Source organism: Eptesicus fuscus, chromosome 7, assembly GCF_027574615.1.
Source record: "Eptesicus fuscus isolate TK198812 chromosome 7, DD_ASM_mEF_20220401, whole genome shotgun sequence".
Lineage (NCBI taxonomy): Eukaryota > Metazoa > Chordata > Mammalia > Chiroptera > Vespertilionidae > Eptesicus > Eptesicus fuscus.
The window spans coordinates 42,809,527-42,831,201 of NC_072479.1; the positions used below are offsets into that span (position 1 = coordinate 42,809,527).

The following is a 21,675-nucleotide window of genomic DNA, read 5'->3' on the forward strand; positions in this document are numbered from 1 at the left end:
TTCTCATATGGTCATTTCATCTGTTTGGAATTACCTTAAACATACACATTCAAGAAATTTGGGGCCTGTATTATAATACACAGCACTGAAAAAACCTCATTGAAATCACAGATTTCCTAATCTTTATTGTTGAAAGTATTACACATGTTCCCTTTTATCCTCACTGACCCCTTCTAGCCTGCCCTGTCCTTTGCCCCAGGCCTTTACCACATTACTGTCTGAATCCATGGGTTATGCACTGAAATAAAAATTTGTTAGTTTTAAAAGTATTCTATATTACCTTCAAGCTAGCTGGTGGTTAAGTATTTTTTTGCTATGTTCTACATTTTTTATTAAAATCTAGTAAGATTAATAATCACCTAAAACTAGACAAATGGCCCTAACCGGTTTGGCTCAGTGGATAGAGCCTGCGGACTGAAGGGTCCCAGGTTCTATTCTGGTCAAAGGCATGTACCTTGGTTGTGAGCACATCCCCAGTAGAGGGTGTGCAGGAGGCAGCTGATCGGTGTTTCCCTCTCATCGATGTTTCTAACTCCCTATCCCTCTTCCTTCCTCTCTGTAAAAAAAAAAAATCAAATGTGTGTGTGTATACATATATATCCCAAATGTTTTCTGAATCTTATATATTTAACAATAAAAGAGCCCAGAAATCTTTTAGGTTTCTAAATCTTCATTTCAGTCAAATACCATCTGCTTTAAGGACCACCAAATGCCAATACAGATGAAAATAACCACTATCTAGGAGGCTGGCTAAAAGACAAAAAGTCCAACTTTTGTTATATTGCATACTAGAGACCCGGTGCACGAAATTCGTGCACTCGGGGGTTGGGGGTTTCCTCAGCCAGGCCTGTGCCCTCTTGCAGGAGCCCTTGGGGAATGTCCCACTGCCTTGGAGGCAGGAGAGGCTCCGGCCACTACTGCTGCCAGCTTCTGGCTGAGCGGCACTCCCTGTGGGAGCGCATTGACCACCAGGGGGCAGCTTCTGTGTTGAGCATCTGCCCCCTGGTGGTCAATGCACGTCATAGAAACCGGTTGTTCCGCCATTAGATCAATTTGCATATTAGCCTTTTATTATATAGGATAGGATGGCCAATAGATACAAATTCTTCAAACTACTGTACAATGGTTAACAAATTATAACTCAAGCAAAAAAAAAAAAAAAAACAAACTGCAAAGTATTATCAAAACTGGTTTATTTTCAATACAAGATAAATACCATGCTTGTTACTAGTGCAGTTTAAGGCCAACAATGGCCATATAGTAAACTGCTGAACAATCACCTAAATGCTAAAGAAAGAAAAGACAGAAAGTAAACATTAAACACAAAATTGCAATTACAAACATTTTAATAAAATGGAATGAACTTTCTAGTAGAAGCAAATATGGAAGTCTAGTTATCATAAACACCAAAAATATGTCATTTGTTTACCTTACCTTTTGCACAGAAATCTTATTGTGTGAAGTCACCATAGAGTCTCAATAGCTAAAATTTCAAGACTTTCTTTGGCCTTCTGGTATTAGACAAATTATTTACAAACCATGATTCAGTAATTCATGGATACTGGAATATGATACAATATTTTTGTTAAGGTCTTTCCATCAAAATTGTAAAACAACTTTGTAAGGCTGTACAAGGCTGTAAACTACTTTGCTAATATACCAATGGATGAAGAGGAAGAAGGAATAATAGACCTTTTTTAAGGCTAAAGTCATCAATGTTATAGATGCATTCCTTAGAATACACTATTTCCCCAAAAATTCCTTTCCCATTAAATACCACCTGAGTACTTCAATTTTCAACATAAAAAAATAAACATGAATCCACCATTGTATTTTAAAATAACTTACAAAATGCTAAAAAATGTTACGTAGTAACAATGTAACAAGAAAGAAAAATTTTCAAAATGAAATGTTTAATTTCATTTATGAGTCTAATTATGAAATTAATGTAAAACATTTACACCCATGGCAGAGTTTTAGAATACTACTCACACACGGAATGGAAAACTCTCTGTAGTATATACTATCCGCAGATAACATTTTAAGATTTGTGTGATTTCAATAAAATTCTACCTAATATTTTAAAAGACTCCCATTACAATTTTAATATAGCAGCAAGTTTTTAAAACATTAAAAACCATACTAGCTGCATACTCAGAGCGAATGCCAAAAACCTGAAATTTTAAAGAAACATTGGTTAAGACAAATCTAAATTAATCTGAACAGGATACAATAGCCTCAACATTTTGAATATTCATAAAAATTCATATTGCTTCTTTCTAATGCCAAGAAAGAAGAGTATAAGAACTTCCTCCCAGAAGCCTAGACATTTTAGCACATTTTCTATTTCAATTTAATGAAACTTTAATCCTGAATCTTCTGATTTCTCTAAATTAAAACTCTCACATTACTAAAACAAGGATTGCTATATGTAAGGCCACATCTTAATAAATTTATAATTTTTGGTTGAATATTTATTTAAAAATTAGTCTAAGGCTTCTAAGAGTCAAGTTGCTAAAAAAATACACCAGTGTTTAAACTGAAAATTAATGTAAAAAAATAATAAAACAACATCACACACACTTTAAGAACAGAAAAATAGAATGCTTTGCTACAAAATCCCCACTTAATGTATTTTAGCACAAAAATGTAAGATATGTACAATGGGTAAGCGTGCAATTAAGTACATACAACTGTGGGAAACATTTACAGGTGGCTATGGGATGCAAATGAATTTAATGGATTAAAATTCAAAGGGCAGGTATCTGCAAAGTGCCAAGAATTTTAATACTATATTCTTGGTAAAGAATCAGAACATAAACTTTCTCTAAAAATAACAAGCTGAACCTTAAAACACAAAGTCGGGGCCATCTTATAAGATACAGAAAATGCAATAATCATTCAGGTAAAACCAAAATGTCGAGAGCACTCCAACAGAAAGTCTTGTAGTAGCATCTCATTGTATAAAACAGTATGTATTTATTTAATTATTGGCACATTTAAATACGTAAGGGAAAGTCTTTACCCTTCCAACAATTTCCCCCTTCACTATAAAATGTTATACAACATTCATTAAAACCTTGTTTAAGAACTGACCTTAAACTAATTTAAAAACAAAAATGCAATGTTCTCCATAGGAGTATTAAATAAAATAAAAAAATACCTTAAGCTACAATCCATAAGTTACTTGTGAACTCCAAATTGTAGTTAACTGTTTAAGAATATACAAGGTAAAGGGAACATTAAATGGACTAAACTATGATCACCAGCCACCTCAAAGTAGTCCAAATCTTGCTTATGAAAACTGACAAAATAAACTGGAATTTACACTGGAATATCCCTACAACAAATGTCCTTTAACTAAAAGCAGCATACTTCAATTCAAAGTGTTGCTTTAAGAAACAATACCATTCAGGTGCTGTCATCACATACATTACTGACTAAAAGGAATGTGGCTGCATAGCATTAATAAATGCTATGGTTTAAAATTAAGCCCACATTTGTTTTCATATCCACTGTAACTAAGAAAAAATTGAAACGTCTCTGGATACATTCTCTCTCTCTCTCTCTCTCTCTCTCTTTCTTTGGTGTCTATGTAAATCAAGATTTATCTCTTTGGATTGTTTTTATACATAAAAATTTTTTTTTTCAAATCACATCAGCCCATAGACAACAGAAGGAATATAAATAAAACAAGGATTGCAATTTTCACCTTTACAGCTGTACATTCATATGTTATCAGGTAGAACAAGACTGTGAAATTTAATTAGTCAAACCAGAAAGTTATTTCCTTCTGATGACACTTAAAAAATAATGAACTAGTAGCAAGCAATTCTAGTACACTCACACGGTCTGCAATAAGTCACACAATGACCTAAGCCATGTAGGGAGAAGAGTGACATAGAATGAGCAATTAAAGGGTTCCACTGATAAAAAGTGAGAAAGTAAATGAAGGATTTAATTAGCATAAAATTTCCAGTTTCATTTCAAGTTCAAACAGCGATTTCTATGATTCCATTTTAACATTGTTCAGAGAAATGTTTATTCTCATGGATATTTACTTACCTTTTTAAGATTACTATTAACTAATTTCCCTTGTAATAGATTTATGTCCGTACTTTGCATTAGGGCATTATAATTAAAATATAAAAAACTAGGAAATGACAAAAACGAAAAAACACCTATATACAAAACAAGAAAATCGATTTTGATACAACTCTCAAATAATGTTTAAAAGGCAAGTGCATTTCAACAAGATAGAACACTTTAAGAATTTGAGAGCAGAGTTCTGATAAACACCAATGATCCCATGCATAAAAACTCAACAAAATGTTTTAAAATAAAACTGGCAGTAATATGATATGAATCATTTGAAACAATTTTGAAAGAACTAGTGTGACAGCACACAGATTAAGTGAAGAACTGCAGTGCAAATCTCAGGAGGGTTCTACAGTTGCACATGACATAATATCTAGGGTACCTAAACTTTAAGCATTGTCCTAAAATTTGGCGATACTTTTAAAAAACAAATGTGTATTATCAGAAGACTTCTCAAAGATAATTGGATCTTAAAAATATTAAAAGCAATTTATAACCTGCTTAAGGATTTTCACTCAAATTTCTGTAGTGATTCAGAATAACCTTCCTGTAAAATAGCTAATCAAGGTGACACTGCCTATGATAATTTTGCAATTAAGAAGATATGCTAGGCAAGTGCTTATACTGTGGGCCTTTATGCAAGGCAGGTTTGGAAAATAAAAACTTTGATTAAGTAACTCTAGCATGAATCAATAGGTTGCATAAAAATACACAGAATTCTTTAACTATGGAGATAGATAGGGTATACCTATAATCTCCCATTACACACACGGGAGAATACAACCTGATGTTAATAAACATTACACCCTTCAGAAATCTATATAGTAACCAGAAAATAAAACTAAGGCTCTCTTTACTCAAACCTGTCTGCTGCATGACTGTATTTACACTGCCCATGGCTTCAAAAATTAACCATAAGCACTATCAATATAAAACCACAAGTAAGTGCCGCATCAAATAGAAATTGTCAAAATATTTCTTCAATGCCAGAAGTTTACAATTAAGCATTTCAGGACATTTGTGTTGTGACTAAGCTGCATTACTGTAGCAAATAATGCATGGATTTTAACTAAAATGTTAAAACCACAAAATTGTTCTGACCCCAACACACTGCCTGAATTGCTATGTCTGTGAAATTTCGGTTTATAGGTTTACATACCATTCAGCAAAACCACAAGCTAACGAGGTAAAAAGAGCTAGAAAAGCAGAATATAGAAATATTAAATATCCGTGTAATTACCTATCCTAATATCAACCAAGGGCAACAGACACTTAATTAGTATGTTTAATTCACTGAATGCAAGATTAGTTTGATGCATATCCAAAAATGCTATTGCAACGCCTTTTTAGAGGACAGTATAAATGTCATAGTAACATTATCTTTAGATATTGCTAAACACAAGACTTTCCCTGAGGTGTAAACATCAAATAACTTGAACAGCTTTACACATCAGCCCCATTAAACAGTTTATTACAACACTACATCTATTGTAATCAAAGTGGTGCTGTTTACAGACATTATCATATGAACATTTTTAACAAGAACAAACTACTATAAAAACAAGCATTTACTTGACATTTGTTTCAATTGCTTGCACATTATAATGGCCAAAAAGTATATAACCAGTAATAAAGTTGCAAAAGCTATAACTTTCAAATCACACAGGTTTTCCTCAAATAAAAACAGTTAAGCAACATAAAAAATAAAAGGAGAGCTACTGGTTACCATTTATGCAGATTTGCTTTATTCAGATCTATTCCTGTTCATTTTATCCATGAATCCTTACAGGTTCAGTTCAATCACAAGAAGCAAACTGCTGGACAAGCGTCATGTTTCCCTCATGAAGACTGTTTTGTCTTGGAAGGTGTTCCTCTTCCTTCAGCTGTAATGTGTCAAAATTTGTGATGTAGATTTTGCTATTCCCCATAATACACAGAAAAACGCTGGCTTAACTATACAAACACAAGTCGTGCATCTATTTCACTGTCATGTATTCTAACACAAAGTAAGAATTAATTGAAACAGTAGCTGCCTTTGTGGTGGAGAAATGTTCCCAATTTATGTGATGATTAAAACTTGAGACATTCTGATTTCATTATTTTTGGACCTTAAGTCTTATAAATTTAATGACTGAAACAGAAAAGAAAAAAAATAGCAGCTACTGTTTCTGTGACGATGGAAACATAAGTCATTTTCTAAAATATGCATACTACAAAAATAATTTTTAAATGCTTGATTTTAGTGTAAATATTTTCATTCAAACACATATCAATTCTATGGAATGCATTAACAATTAAATGCAAAGTGAATATAAAATGCAATAAGTATTTTACAAATTAGTTGTATTTATTTGACAGCGTACAGGAACTACTGCAAATGTTATCAATCAAAGGGTCCTCTATGTTACAAAATTTATGAATATATAGCTTAGTATGCACATTTAAATAAATATAATAACATCCATGTACAAATTTTCACACATAATACAAATTTAAAACATTTACTTTACTTTCACTCTAATCCTCCTATATAAATATCTAATGTAATAAACTAACCAAAAACAAGCTAAATAGGAATCTACAATAAATTTCATTGAAAACTCACATAAAGGAAAAAAAACAAATTTGATAAACTAAAATTTTAAGAATACATAAATGTGCACACTTCAAGTAGAGATTCACAAAAAAAGCCATTCAATTTACTTGGATAAGTGATCACTGAAACATCAGGTATTTAAAGTATAAACCCCAAGAGAGCACTTCAATAATAAGAGGCAAAAGAGCCCAATATTTAGTGATATTTTGCCATATGTTAAGAAAAAATTTTGCTCTGTAATTATGAGTACTTAATATTCTATCAAACTATAAATTTTATCTTTTATGTCCTTTCCTCTCCACTAGGCTCTAAGAATCTTAAGAGCATCAGTACACATATCACATTCACACTGCCTAGCAGTAAAAACCTAAATTGTGTAACTACAAAAGTAAAAAGCAATGTTACAATCTTGGACTTTCTGTTTTAAATAGTTTCTATTTGCCCATGTTTTTCAAAGAGATGATTACACCATTTCTAATGTTACCTGTTACAGTACCCTTATCTCATTGTTGATGAACCTTTTGATGGAATTATTTCATGAAAAAAAAAAATCTAGAAAGGCAGCTTTAATGTTTTATTTTTACTATTTGCAATGCACTTTTAAAAACTAGTATCACGAGGAGCTCCAGTGGCGCAATCGGTTAGCGCGCGGTACTTATAAAAACTAGTATCACGGTATTAAAGAGACAAGGAATATGAAAAAAAACAAACTATTACTGAAAAAGTAATAAATCTTATTGCAAAAAAAATGCTATCACCCTATATTTTTGTTATGCTGGGAGAGATGAATCATTAAGAGGGGAAAATTATTTAAGGTCACAGTGAACAAAATAAAAACACCCCACCCTTCCAAAAATCATATACACTGCAACTTTATATCATTCATCACTCCAACGGAGAATTTTACTGCTTTTAATGCAGAAAATCCTGTTCATGAAATTTTAACATACACCTTTATCTAGGACGAATGCACTCATCTTTTGCATAATTATACTTTATAGTTAGATCTTTACTATTAATAAGTTTCTCAATTTCACCATACAGACATAAAATTTGGGGGATACTCTAACAGTTTTTATTTCTACTTCTAAACACTTTACAGTTATCCATTTGGAAATACAAAATATACAATCCCAAATGAAAGCAAATTTGAAGGCAATACAACCCATTTCCAATAATCCGATTCCATATTATATTTTCAAATTTCTATGTAGACATCTACATAAACAAAGATATCAAAAAGAAGCTTAAAAGTGACAAATACATTCAATGCTTTTGTTTTGAGAATAACATTTGGTCAAATCCACACAATTATTTACTTTAGCTATCAGTTATAAAATTTCAATAGAGAAGCATCTGCATTTTGAGATTAATGTAAAATTAAGTCAATAGTAAAAACTCAAATTATGAGTGTTTCTTTTAGAAACTAGGCAAATTTGTTAGCATCAGTATCTTAAACCCATGGCAAATTCATCTGTCAAAAGATTCAAGTGTAGCCAAAACCGGTTTGGCTCAGTGGATAGAGCGTCGGCCTGCGGACTGAAGGGTCCCAGGTTCGATTCCGGTCAAGGGCATGTACCTTGGTTGCGGGCACATCCCCAGTGGGGAGTGTGCAGGAGGCAGCTGAATCAGTGTTTCTCTCTCAACAATGTTTCTAACTATCCCTCTTCCTCTCCCTTCCTCTCTGTAAAAAATCAATGAAATATATTTAAAAAAAAAAAAAAGATTCAAGTGTATATTTGATATGGCTTTTATAAGTTTTTACGTTAGTACATTTAATTTAAAGAATGCTAATATGCCCTAGCTGGTTTGGTTCAGTGGACAGAGCATCAGCCTGGGGACTGAAGGGTCCCAGGTTCGATTCTGGTCAAGGGCACATGCCTGGGTTATGGGCTCAATCCCCAGTAGGGGGCATGCAGGAGGCAACCAATCAATGAGTCCCTCTCATCATTGATGTTTCTATCTCTCTCCCTTTCCCTTTCTCTCTGAAATAAAAATATTTTTTTTAAAAAAAGAATGCTAATATAATTTTAGAGATGCACTTTTAATTAACCCAGTGCAATTAAATTCACTCTTACCTCAAAATTTTTCCTTAACCAGAGGAATGGAGAAAAAAGAAGTCTCTAAATATAAGTTAAATCATTTTAAAAATCAAAAATCCTTCCTGCATCAACATAGATATATTACACAAAATTCTGTCTTCTGTAGATGTTTTCAAAAAGTTCCCTTACTACCAAAACATTTCATATTTTTGGCTTTCTACCTTTAGAGTTAGTACTTACCTCATTTAAACTAAAGCCTTTTATTACACTATAAAACCTTTATATGATGTTACTCTAGGCAGTTCACTCAATAGTAGAAAAGAACTTTTCCACAAACAAAACTCAGCTTTGTCCTCAAAATTTCACAAAATGGACATTTCAAAATAAGCTTATGTGATTTAGAATTCACTGTGAGAGTTAAAACATGCTACCACAGAAAGCAAATTAGTAAATTTGGATAGCATATATGGCAAACTTAGCCCTTTGTTGGTTATTAAGTTCTTGTTAAACAATGCTAACTAAATATTCAAAACAATCTAATTTACAAACTAGAACAATGATAATAAATTCCACACTAAGATGGAGAGAGCAAAGTGACTCACATTGGCATGGATTTTTTTTTTTAAAGAGGGACAATATTTGTAAACAACCATATTCTTAAACCACAATGAGCAAAAACATACTATATATCCATTCAAGGGATCACTTCCTACCCTCCTGCACTTTAATTTGACAGCTGGTGGTCAGACAGGTTTTACAAATAATACTAAAAGCAAAGAAAATTAGAGTGAAAGAAATGAGAACTAGCATATCCAAAAGAAGCAGTAAGGATATATAGGAAACCTCAAAGACAACACAGGGCTGGACAATACAAGGCAGACCTTAGATGACCTAAGAGTTGCAGAAATAATTTTTAAATTTCATTATCACCATCATCATTCATCAGATAATTAAGAGAATTTTAATTTCCACATAAGCCTTAAAGTAACACTAACTCTTAACATGAAACATCTTGCCTAGATGGTTTGGCTCAGTGGATAGAGCATCAACCTGTGGACTGAAGGGTCCTGGGTTTGATTCTGGTCAAGGGCACATGCCCAGGTGGGGGCTCGATCCCCAGGGGCGGGGGGGGGGGGGGGGGGGGGCGCGTGCAGGAGGCAGCCGATCAATGATTCTCTCTCATCACTGATGTTTCTCTCTCTCTCTCCCCCGCCCTTCCTCTCTGAAATATATAAAAATATATTAGAAGAAAAAAAAAGATAAAACATCTTTAACGTAAGAAACTTTTGTTGTTTTTCCCAAATTAATGAAAAGCTATAAAATGAATTAAGAAATGCAAAGTGCCCTAAATCTTATTCAGTAACAACATTTAAGATCATGATATTTATGGCAGAAGTAATCACTCAGCAAAAAGTGGTTATTTAACCCATATTCTATACATGATGCTTAAATTTTTTAATCAAAGAAATGGGTAATGATTTGAGAATATGTGAAACTCATTTATCAGGGAAAGATGAATAAAGAGTATTTAAAAAAAGAATTTGGGCCCGATCTGCGTGCTTCAGTGGTTGAACATCGACCTATGAACCAGGAGGTCATGGTTCAATTCCCGTCAGGGCACATGCCTGGGTTACAGGCTCAATCCCCAGTAGGGGGCATGCAGGAGGCAGCCCATCAATGATTCTCTCTTATCATTGATATTTCTCTCTCTCTCTCCCCTCTTCCTTCCTCTCTGAAATCAGTAAAAATATATTTAAAAAAATAATAATAATTTGGTTTCAACCCTTCAGTACATAAAGAGAAACTGAATCCTTAACAGAAATAGTAAGTGGAATACAACCTAAAAAAAAAAAAAACTATGAAAGTAAAATTATTTCTCTAAGTGTACAATCTTACAACACTGAAATGCTTTTGTTTTGCTCAGAGTGGTCTGAGAATAGGCAGAAATTACAGCATATAAAGCACAATGTATTTACATACCAAAAATTTACAATACTGATATTCTCATTGGAATATTATCTATTTGAACCTAGATATTGTATGCTTTTAGAAAAACTAATACATTTTTTAATGAGAGAATGCAATTAACATTACCAACAGTTCAAACACAAAAAATTAAAATAGGACAGACATTAACAGCTTGCCAACATCATAATGTTTCCAGTTAAATTAAGAACTTGCCCTTTTAGCCATTCATCACCATTTTAATAATAGATTACATTGTTTTATTTGTATACAGACTTTCTGACATTCACTTCAGCTTCCAAGTTACTCTTATTCCATTTAGTCAAATTTAAGATTTACCTGAAAGCTCAAAAGGACCCATATTTAAAAACTTCTAAAAAGGTCAACAGACCTTAATAAAGGTGATTAAATGTGCAGATATTGTTTATTTTTAAAAGTTTTTCACTTGATAATATTTAATCCCACTTCCCATCCCTACATCAACAATAAGTTTGGTATATAACAACGATATATTCCAGAATAACAGAAATTTTTGCACTGGAAATGCTTATGTAAAAATATTGCTTGGATGAAGGCACATAACAATATTGCAACTCAATTTTGATTAATGTACAAACAAAACATGAAGATTCTGGTATGGTACACGATTAAGAAAAATGTCAACAATAGTTTGCAAGTTAGCAATTCATAGTTAATGTCTGAATCTAACGAAACTCAAGGCATGATGTAGTTAGGTGTACCCATTACTGGAATGTAATGTTAGTTACTTAAAAGTATTTAAAATCAACAATGAACTTTTCAAGGAGTTTACTTGGCCGACTATGCTAGTCTAAATAGAACCAGTAAGAAAACTCATTAAAAATGTAACTTGTAGGACCTGTACCTTACTATAAAATGAAATGGCTGATAAGCATTCAAGTAATAAGCTGGCCACAATTCATCTTAAGCAATTGATGGAAACTGAGAATTTTTTCATAAGATGAAATAAGATCTGTTCAACCCAGGGGTATCAAAACCTGTATCTTTTAAAATTTGATGTTTAAATTTACATGATACAAGTATTCAATTGTTACTCATCCGAAAAACTATCTATTTCAATAAGCCTAATTTTAAAAGTGAAAGATGTTTTGCATCATATTAAAGAAATGTTTTGAGAACTATTTATATTAAGTTCTATAATACAGGAAGGGCTATTTTAAAATTGAAATTTTGATAAATATAATACATATTTTGAATGCCCTAAGACTCCTGAGTCATTAAATGTCAGGTTTAGGATATTGAAATGCAAGGAAAAGTATTAAAACTGGCCTTTTCACTTCAAAGAGCTCTTAAAACTACAAATAATGGAATAGATTATTAGGTACCATAAAAATAACACTGACATGCTTATTTACTAAATTACAAAAAAATTTATCAGTTGCTAAAACATATTAAATAAACTGCTCTTCTATCACAAAATTACACATTGATAAAATGTTTGATTTTGTCCATAACAGTTTAAATACTAACAATTACCATCACTTAATTTTCAATGTTTCCCATGATTATGGGAAATAACTGTAAAGAGTAGTAACCTATAAAGGTAAGTTTTAGTCTAATCCGAGTATGCCACCAACATATAAAAAAAAAATATTTGTTTACAGAATAACCTTTGTCTCACATGCACAAGCATTTATAGTGCCCTCCTCCCACTTTTCACATGAATAAATGCTGCTCACAATATAAAAATAAAATTACACGTGAAAATGAAGTAGAAACAGACAACTCTTACTGCTTTATGAAAAAATGTACACAAGAAAGTTTTAAAATACAGAAAAAAAGACAATGATTATGGTTATGAATGAAACATCAAAGAAAATTATTTCACGGTTATTCTAACCTGGGATGAATAATTTGACACAATTAAAAATTCTTAGATATAAAGTATCCTGAACCCATTTTAATTAAGTTTCATATCTTCTTTGCAAATTTTTAAAAGAGTACTGTGTTTTGTTTTTTTCTTTTAAAAACAAAAACCAGGTGCTAGGAAAAGTGTCTTTACTAAAAATTGGGGTTTTTTGTGTGTGTTTGGTTTTTTTTTTAAGTAGAAAAGCTCTTCCAATGTTGAGAAACCATCCTGCATTTTTAAAAGTTTTAGGGATGAATGAATGAAGTTAGTTCCAGAAGAGAAACTGTAAAATTTACTTTTTAAAAAATTTACTTTTAAAAGTCCAAGCACATTTTATATATATATAACTCCTTTTATTTTATATTTTAAGTCATATGCAAATTATGTGATTAAGAGAATTCCAATTTTTGGATTTTAGAAGTAGACAATGAGTCCTCTTGATTATTTTCTTGCTTTCTTAAGACCCTTAACAATCTGAAAACGAAAAGTTATAACTCAGCAATACAATATTCAAAGGTAAGAGGTCAAATTTTTTACCTGTCATTACTCACCTGTCATTTGTCTCAGATGGTTCCAGAAGATTAAACTCAGAACAAGTAGTTGGACCATTTAAAATGTAGGTATATACTGTATAAACAATAGCCTCGGAGTTATAATTACTGTTAATAATACATATACTAAATACAATAGGACAAGGAATACCCACCTTCTAACGATGACGATACTCGCGCTCTCGGTCACGCTCTCGGTCTCGGTCCCTATCTCGGTCACGGTGTCTCTCTCTTTCTCTGCTTCTCTCTCTATAATAATCATCATGACGATCTCTACTGCGGGATTTATGACGCCGACTCTTTTCTCGTGATCTACTATGGTCCCTCTCTCTTGATCGTTCACGTCTTCTAAAAGGAATTACTGGATTAATGCTCTCCATAATTGTATAACTTAAAAAGATTCTCAATATTCGGTGTTTGGGGACTCTCCTCCCCCCCCCCCCCACGTGGGAGTCTATGCTGTGAGAATCTTTCCCCTTCCCCGTGTGGGAGTCTATACTTGTTCTTCAATAAATTTCCACTTTTGCTATATATAAAAAAAAATTCTGGTATTTAAAAATACCTAAGGCCAAAATAATTTTATAGGCCTAATTCAGATTTATGATATCCTGAACTATCAATGACTTACCAGCACACCTATAAGCATGAACTAGAAATTCCATTTTAAAAAATACCCAAATATTAGGAACCTGGCACACATCATGTTTTATCTATTATAATTGGTAGTCTAATAGACATGTATTGTTCACTGAATAATAAACAGGAAGGTAAGCCCTAGCCAGTTTGGCTCAGTGAATAGAGTGTCGGTCGGCCGCAGACTGAAGAGTACCGGTTTGATTCAGGTTAAGGGCGAATATCTTGATTGCAGGCTCGATCCCCAGCCCTATCAGGGCTCGTGTGGGAGGCAACCAATCCATGTGTCTCTCTCCCATCAATATTTCTCTGTGTGTCTCTCTCCCTCCCTTCCACTCTCTCTAAAAATCAATGGGAAAATAGCCTCAGGTGAGAATTAACGTAAGTAAACAAACAAACAGAAAGGTAAAAGAGGAAATTTCAAAGGACTTCTATTTCAAGCTAAAGAACATACAGAAGGTAGTTCTGTAGATATAAAATTCATGAAATCACTCAATGTACAATGGGACTTAAATATAAGAAATTACCTATAAAGGTAAGTTTTAATCTAATTGTTTAGTAAATTTTAGTCCTATTGCCTGGCTGGTGTGGCTCAGTGGATTGAGCGTCATCTCATGCACCAAAACGCCACCAGTTCCATTCCAGGTCAGGCACATGCCTGGATTGCAGGTAGGATCCCCAGTAAAGGGATATGCGGGAGGCAGCCGATTGATATTTCTATCTCTTTCTCCCTCTCTCTTCCTGTCTCCAAAATCAATAAAAACATCTTTTTTTTTTTAAAGTAAAAAACAAAATTACCATCTATTAACACAGGTTACCTTAACCCATACATAAATATCAATTTTACCTTTATAACTAAAGAATGTCACTCCTCTAAGAAACTTTCTAATAATATATGTTTGTTGGGAGGCTGAGAAGAGTGGTGGGAAGCAAAGAAGAAAACCCACTAATTACGACCCCTAGTAAAGATTGGGATACTATTCACATTGTTACTTAATGAAAAGAAATGTTCCATGGACCACTTAAAAAAAACAAACCACAGGTAATTTAACCAAGTATGCTGCCTAAAATACTTTTAAAAATTCTATTCTAAATTTGAAATTCATTATTAGGTGCTTACTTTGCGCTTAAAACGTTTAAAAGAAGACTCTGAGATATGGTTTTTAGCTATGACTAATTTGTTCAGATACAAAAATCCTTACACTGTGTCAAAATGTAATAATTATAAAGTAGGGGACCATGACTATGACAAGCTCTTTTTCCTTAACTTTAATAAGAAAAAGATTCTACCACCAGATAAATTATACAAAAGACAGATCTCAAAAGTATCATGTGAAGATTAAAGATCTACCATTAAAAAGTTATGAAAAATTTCAAGGTAAGCAGTAATGCTAAAATATGGAATGACCTAATTAAAAAACTAAGAATAGATAATCCATTCATTAACTCCCTTGTTCAAGAAACGTTTACTTAGCACCCATTCTGTATATTCATTAGCAATATTATAGTGACAGCCACTATGGAAAACAAGTATGAAGGTTCCTCAAAAAATTAATAGAGCTATCATATGACCCAGGAATGAATCCCTCTTCTGGGTACACACACAAAAAAAATTAGAAAACATTTATTTGTAAAGATATATGTACCCCTATGTTCATCACAGCATCATACATGGTAACCAAGACAGGAAACAACCAAGAGTCCTTGGGATGACTGGATAAAAATACGGTTAATAGATACAACAGAATACTACTCAGCCATAAGAAAGGATGAAACACTACCATTCACAACATCATGGATGGATCATGAGAGTATGATACTGAGCAAAATAAGCCAGAAAGAAAAGGACCATATGATTTCACTCATACATGGGATATATAACAGAAAGCAACAAGGGACCAAACAGAAAACTCATACATAAACAACAGTATTGTAGTTACCTAAGGGTAAGAGGGTGAGGGGATTTTGAAGGTAAAGGGCGTCAAATAAATAGTGATAAAAGGAGACTAGCCCTAACCAGTTTGGCTCAGTGGATAGAGCATCAGCCTGCGGACTGCAGGGTCCCAGGTTCGATTCCGGTCAAGGGCATGTACCTTGGTTGCGGGCACATCCCCAGTAGGGGGTGTGCAGGAGGCAGCTGATCGATGTTTCTTTCTCACATGTTTCTAACTCCCTGTCCCTCTCCCTTCCTCTCTGTAAAAAGTCAATAAAATATATTAAAACAAAATAGAGAGATGAGACTTTTGATGGTGAACACACAATGCAATGTGCAGATGACGTTTTATACAATTGCACACTTGAATCTGTCACTCCAAAACATTTATCTTAAAAGAAGAAATAATGTAGTGAATAGGATGGGTAAGGCCCCTTCCACCTTTCAACATGTACAGTGAAAAGAAATGTGAATTAATAATAAATAGGAATAGATTATAGTAAGTACTATGAAAGAAATAACAAAACCTGACAAAATGTCCTGGAAGAAGACTCCTGCTATAAGTTAGACTGAGTTGAGGCATGAAAAACATAAGCCATGCCCTGGCCAGTGTGGCTCAGTTGGTTGAGCAGCATCCCATTCAATTCCTGATCAGGGCATATGCCCGGGTTGCAGGCTCGATCCCCAGTAGGGGACATGCAGGAGGCAGGCAGCCCATGGATGTCTCTCGCTCTCTCTTTCCCTCTTGGATCAATAAAAATATTTTTTCAGGAAAAGGGGTCCTAACAGAAAGACTATCAATTACAAAAACAGTGAGATGATCAAGTGTAAGTATAATCAAAGTCCTATTTTAAAGTCCCGAACATATTTTTTCCATTTGTAAGCAGGTTTGAATAGAAATGAGACAGGAAAGTTTTACCTTGATCCAGAACCATAAGACTTGGATTCAATTCCATGAAGGCAATCTTGCAAAGAGCTAATAAGAACTTTGCAACGATCATCAGCAGATACTTTGGATTGTTTAATTAAAGAAATTGCAGTTACCAATGTCTCAATTGCACTCCCATAATCACCTGTGAGGGGAAGAAGAGGGGTTGAAGTCAAATAAATTTTATTTTCAAAATACCACCAATCCACCTCTGCAGTAAGAGTATAAAGCATTTTACACAAGGAGTGAACTTTAAAATGACCACAGAAGATTTCTTAGTTTTGTGGGGTTTTTTTTAGTATTTTACCATTTGCAAAAGGCTTTTCTGTGCATAAAATTAGCAGTTTGTTATTATTATTATCTATATGAAGCATGTTACCATTTTGTAAATATGACTAGAGGCCCGGTGTATGAAAATTCATGCACTGGAGGGGGGTTCCCTCAGCCTGGCTTGCCCCCTCTCACAATCTGGGAGCCCTCAGGGGCAGGAGGCGACCTGGTAATCAAGGGAAGGTGACGCCCCATCACACCTCTGCTGCTGCCACTGCCTGCAGCACAAGCCTCAGCTGGCTCTGGTTGCCTGAGCCTTGGACAGCCCTGGGAGGCTGGGCAGCCGCCATCCGAGGCTTGCCTGCGCCTTGGGCCGGCCCTGGGTAGCTGGGGGGCTGAGGGACTCTGGAGGCAGGTGCATAGAGCAGCCAGGCCTGCCTGGGAGCAAGCCCAGCCTTGCCATACGCCTGTTACCCCGGCGAGACTAAGGGGATTGAGTGCTGCCATCTTGTGGTTGTGTGCACTGCCATCTTCAAGGGCATGGCAATTAGCACATTCCCTACTTATTGGCTGTGGGTGCTGCCATCTTTGAGGGCAGGACAGTCAATTAGCATATTCCCTCTTTATTAGATAGGATAATAAATGAGTGGCCCTAAGGTGCCTCAGTCATTAAATGTTTGAGAATAAATAAATAACTACTATATATAAACAATCATTCTTAATAACATAAATAAGAAGCATTAATACAGAAAGAAATACACAAACCAGCGCTGGCATCAGACACGGCTCTTGAAATAGCACTGCTTGAGATTGCCCTATTTCTATTCATGATTTCCTCAAACTCAGCTTCACTCAGTGGAGTTCTTGCTGTATCCATTTCCCTATAAAATCAGAATAAACCTTAACTCATACACAACAGATTTCTAACTTAGTCTTAACAGTATATAAAGCAATTTATATTGGTTGTTTTTGACAAGTGCCTTAGAGCTAGTATTTATTTTCCAAATTAAAGCATGCTAAAAGTAGGAGAAATCCTACTAAGAAAGCAAATCTAATAAGCAAAATTATCTAACATCACGATCTTACAGATGAAATGAAGTAGCAGCTTAGAAATCTTGTCTTTCTGGAGGCAGAAATGATATATTTACATATCTACAATATGGCATTTTTCATTCTCACAGAAACAGGTAATTAATTTTTTGATGAATACACACACAAAATGTTGAGTGCAAAAAATATAGCCTACAAAATCAAGGACAGGAATTCGGTTTTATTACACTTAGATACTCCAGGCAGAGGGTCCAACTCACAACTGAAGGATAATAAATGTCTGATTAATAGAATTTCAGAACAGACAAGACCATAGACTATGCTGTTTGCCACTAAATCCTAGAAAAGTATCTGGAAAATAAAAGATATTCAGTAAGTGCAAATATTGGTTAAAAAAATGAGTAAAATGCCAAGATTTTCTAAAGCTGCTTGACAACTTTGAAAATTGTACATGTAGCCCTAGCCAGCATGGCTGTTAGTTGAGCATTGTCCCATGCACTGAGAAGTCACCGATTCAATTCTGGTCAGGCCACGTGCCCGAGTTGCGGGCTCGATCCCCACTAGGGGGTGTGCAGGAGGCAGCCAATTGATGTGAGTGATGTTTCTCTTTCATCAATGTTTATATCACTCTCTCTTAAAAAAAAAAAAATCAATAAAAACCTATTTAAAAATATATATATGGCCCTAGCTGGTTTGGCTCAGGATAGAGCGTCGGCCTGCAGACTGAAGGGTCCCAGATTCAATTCCAGTCAAGGGCACATGCCTGGGTTGAGGGCTCAATCCCCAGTAGGGGGTGTGCAGGAGGCAGCCGATCAATGATTCTTTCTCATCATTGATGTTTCCCTCTCCCTTCCTCTCTGAAATTTATATATATGAAGGAAATGAATCTCCAGGGATTTAGTGACCTGCCCTAAATCACATGGCTATGCAAGTAGCAGAGCTGGATTATTTCCCAACCCTGTTCTATCTTTTTACCATACCATACCATACTGCCTTTTCTAATAAGAAGAGAAAATAACACAGAAAATTAAGTATTTGGGGAAAGGCAATAACATTTTAAAAACTTCAATGATGGAACATAGAATATCTTTTACCAAATATACCAAGTCTACATTCAAAGATACACTAACTTACCTTCCAGGAGGCCCATAGTCACCCCTATCATATGGCGGAGGTCGGCCATATGGATCTGTTGGTGGTGGACCCCGACTATCTGATGTAGGCATGCCGCTGTTAGTTGGTGGAGGAAAGAAAGCTGGGTTCACATGTGGAGCTGGCGGTGGGGCACCTGGAGGTGGTCCAGGAAGATGCGGAGGAGGAGCAAGTGTAAGGGGTGGCCCCAGAGGACCAGGTGGACGAGGTGGAAAGGGGCCTGGAGGTGGAGGTGGTCCCTGTTGTGGAGGTGGTGGACCAGGAGGGGGGCCGTAGCCTGGAACTGGAGGTGGAGGACCAGGAGGAAGCGGACCCAAAGGAGGCTGCCCAAAAGGTTGTCCAGGAAAAAGAACTGGCGGTGGAGGGCGATCTCCTCGATTAGGAGGCCCAGCTAAAGGAGGAGGCAGAACCTGACCAGGTGGAGGTGGACCTGGTGGACCAGGCGGGCCTGGAGGACCTAAGGGTGGACGTGGTGGAGTCTGTCCAGCTATAGAACAAAGGGGAGAGAGAGAGAAAGAAAAAACACACTTCAATAAAGTATTTTAACCTTCATGCTAAGATTATACTTTTAAAGCATAACTCATAGACCAAGATTCTTTCTTGTTAAATAAAACCCATATGGTAAATGCTATACTAACAACTACAAAGATAAAGTATATCCTTACAAATTTAACTTCCTCAATTTATGCTTAAGAAAAATTATTGAAATAAAAACTTTACTAGAGATAATTATACTTAGCGATAGTTTCCATCTTTCAGCATACACACATTTCTTACAGTGAAATCACCCACCTTATATTCTACTCTGATGCCAAGCTAGAAAGTGAAACAAGGAAAAATTGTCTTGAAAGAATTTTTTAAGAGGTAAGAAAATAAGACGGATGTAAATATTCTATATATAAGTCAAGCAAGTTTGGAGAAAAATAAAGACCTTTTAGGCCAAAAATGGGTATTTCCTCTATGCTGTGCCCCATATGCCATGGAATCCTAGTTTCCAGGAACAAAGGCCGAGTTCCTTTAACAAGATGCTTGATCAAATTTCCTGGATTCCAAAAATAGCATAACAAGGAGAGTAAGTCACATCAATAATGCATTACTTGAAAAGAGAGAAAAGGAAAAGAGGTATTAGATAGACACATTTTATCCATGGTAATTTTTTAAAAAATTTTACCTGGAAAAGGTGGGGGTGGACCTCCTGGTCCTGCTGGCCCAGGAAATCTGTCCCCACCGGGAACAGCCCCTGGAAAACGGCCCCGTCCTCTACCACCTTGTGGAAATGCTGCACGTGAACTGCCTCCTGGAGGACCAGCTTTACCTTCCCCAGACATTTGTCCTGATTGTGTAGCTGCAAATATCCAAATACTCATAAATAGCATTTATTAAAGTAGTTCTCTGAAATGTAACCATTATTATTAGAAACAACCACATCTCAAAGATCATTTATACTATACACTAACTTGCAGATGCCGTGGGCCTTTCCAAACTACTTGAGAAGTATTGATTAGGAAAACATTCACATTTATTTATGTTCTTTTGAAGTCTCAAAATATCCAGGCACATATGTATTTCCAATGAATAAATATGAGTTACTTTCAAAATACAGTACTCTCTGCAGCAGCCAAGACCAAATTCTCCAATAGAAATATGAATTTCATTAAGCATAAATCATTTAAATTTTTTAACATACTCTTGTTAATTAAGCCTTCAGTGCTAAAACATTAAAAATACCATCCACTTGAATTTCTGTTTAATACATAATCATCATCTTATCTCTTTAAGTGATAGCATTCATAAGTGGGCAATGGCAAATCTTTTCTATAGTCACTTTACCAAGTGGTGAAAGGTCTTGGTGCCAAGCAGAAATCAACGAATATTTTCTGATTATCAGTGGTTTCTCCACCACCATAACACACATCCACATAAGTTTCCTTCAATCTAAGGATTAGAATGTAGTTTCTTCCTTTCTCTAGGATGGGAATGACAGGACAAGAATGGCAGGGCTACAGAACTTGCACACTGTTGAATAATATTGGGTTTGTGACACCTAGAGAAAAATGCGAGTAGGTTTCCAGCATACAGGATCACAGTCATAACCAGTAATTAAATCAAATGCAAAGTATGGACTTTCTAAAATGGATTCTCCAACACACTAAATATTAAGGTGACTTTTCTAGTATAATATATAATAAATGTTAGCAACATCGATTAAAATACACATCTTTTAATAAAAGCTTCAGAGGAATTGCTTACTTTTCCTGGACTGCATTTCAAATTGACTCAGGAACTGTTTATTGCATGGAGTTACAACAGGATTCTGACCATGAAGTTCTCTTTTAGGCAACAGATCCATTAACTTTTTTGAGGATGCTTCAGATCCAACACCAACAAGGGCAAACCTAAAAGATGTTTAAGGGGATGGAAATAGAAAGTGAATAGAGATTAATAATGTTACTATTATTAAAAAGAAAATAGCCTAAATTCCATTTTATTTAAGAAAACAAAATATTTCTTAAATTAAAACTATACAAGTTCATACTTTCATCTTGAACTTTTTAAATAACATAATACA

At 34.8% G+C, this 21,675-nt stretch overlaps 1 protein-coding gene across 5 annotated transcripts in view; it reads right to left on the reverse strand.

Annotated features, from left to right (window-relative positions):
* Nucleotides 1-1,176: 1,176 nt before the first annotated feature.
* CPSF6 (cleavage and polyadenylation specific factor 6) overlaps nt 1,177-21,675 on the reverse strand; it is a 37,364-nt gene continuing 16,865 nt past the window's right edge. The window contains exons 4-11 of one of the 5 annotated variants that reach the window (XM_054718870.1): nt 21,357-21,502; nt 20,278-20,451; nt 20,038-20,148; nt 19,089-19,593; nt 17,670-17,785; nt 16,626-16,779; nt 13,296-13,485; nt 1,177-5,981 (exon numbers count right to left, since the gene is read on the reverse strand). In XM_054718870.1, the coding sequence (XP_054574845.1) occupies nt 13,299-13,485; nt 16,626-16,779; nt 17,670-17,785; nt 19,089-19,593; nt 20,038-20,148; nt 20,278-20,451; nt 21,357-21,502 (1,393 nt within the window). In that variant the 3' untranslated portion in view covers nt 1,177-5,981; nt 13,296-13,298. Of the gene's footprint in view, nt 5,982-13,295; nt 13,489-16,625; nt 16,780-17,669; nt 17,786-19,088; nt 19,594-20,037; nt 20,149-20,277; nt 20,452-21,356; nt 21,503-21,675 lie in introns of all 5 variants that reach the window. The other 4 variants (XM_054718869.1, XM_054718872.1, XM_054718871.1 and 1 more) reach the window with 4 other exon arrangements.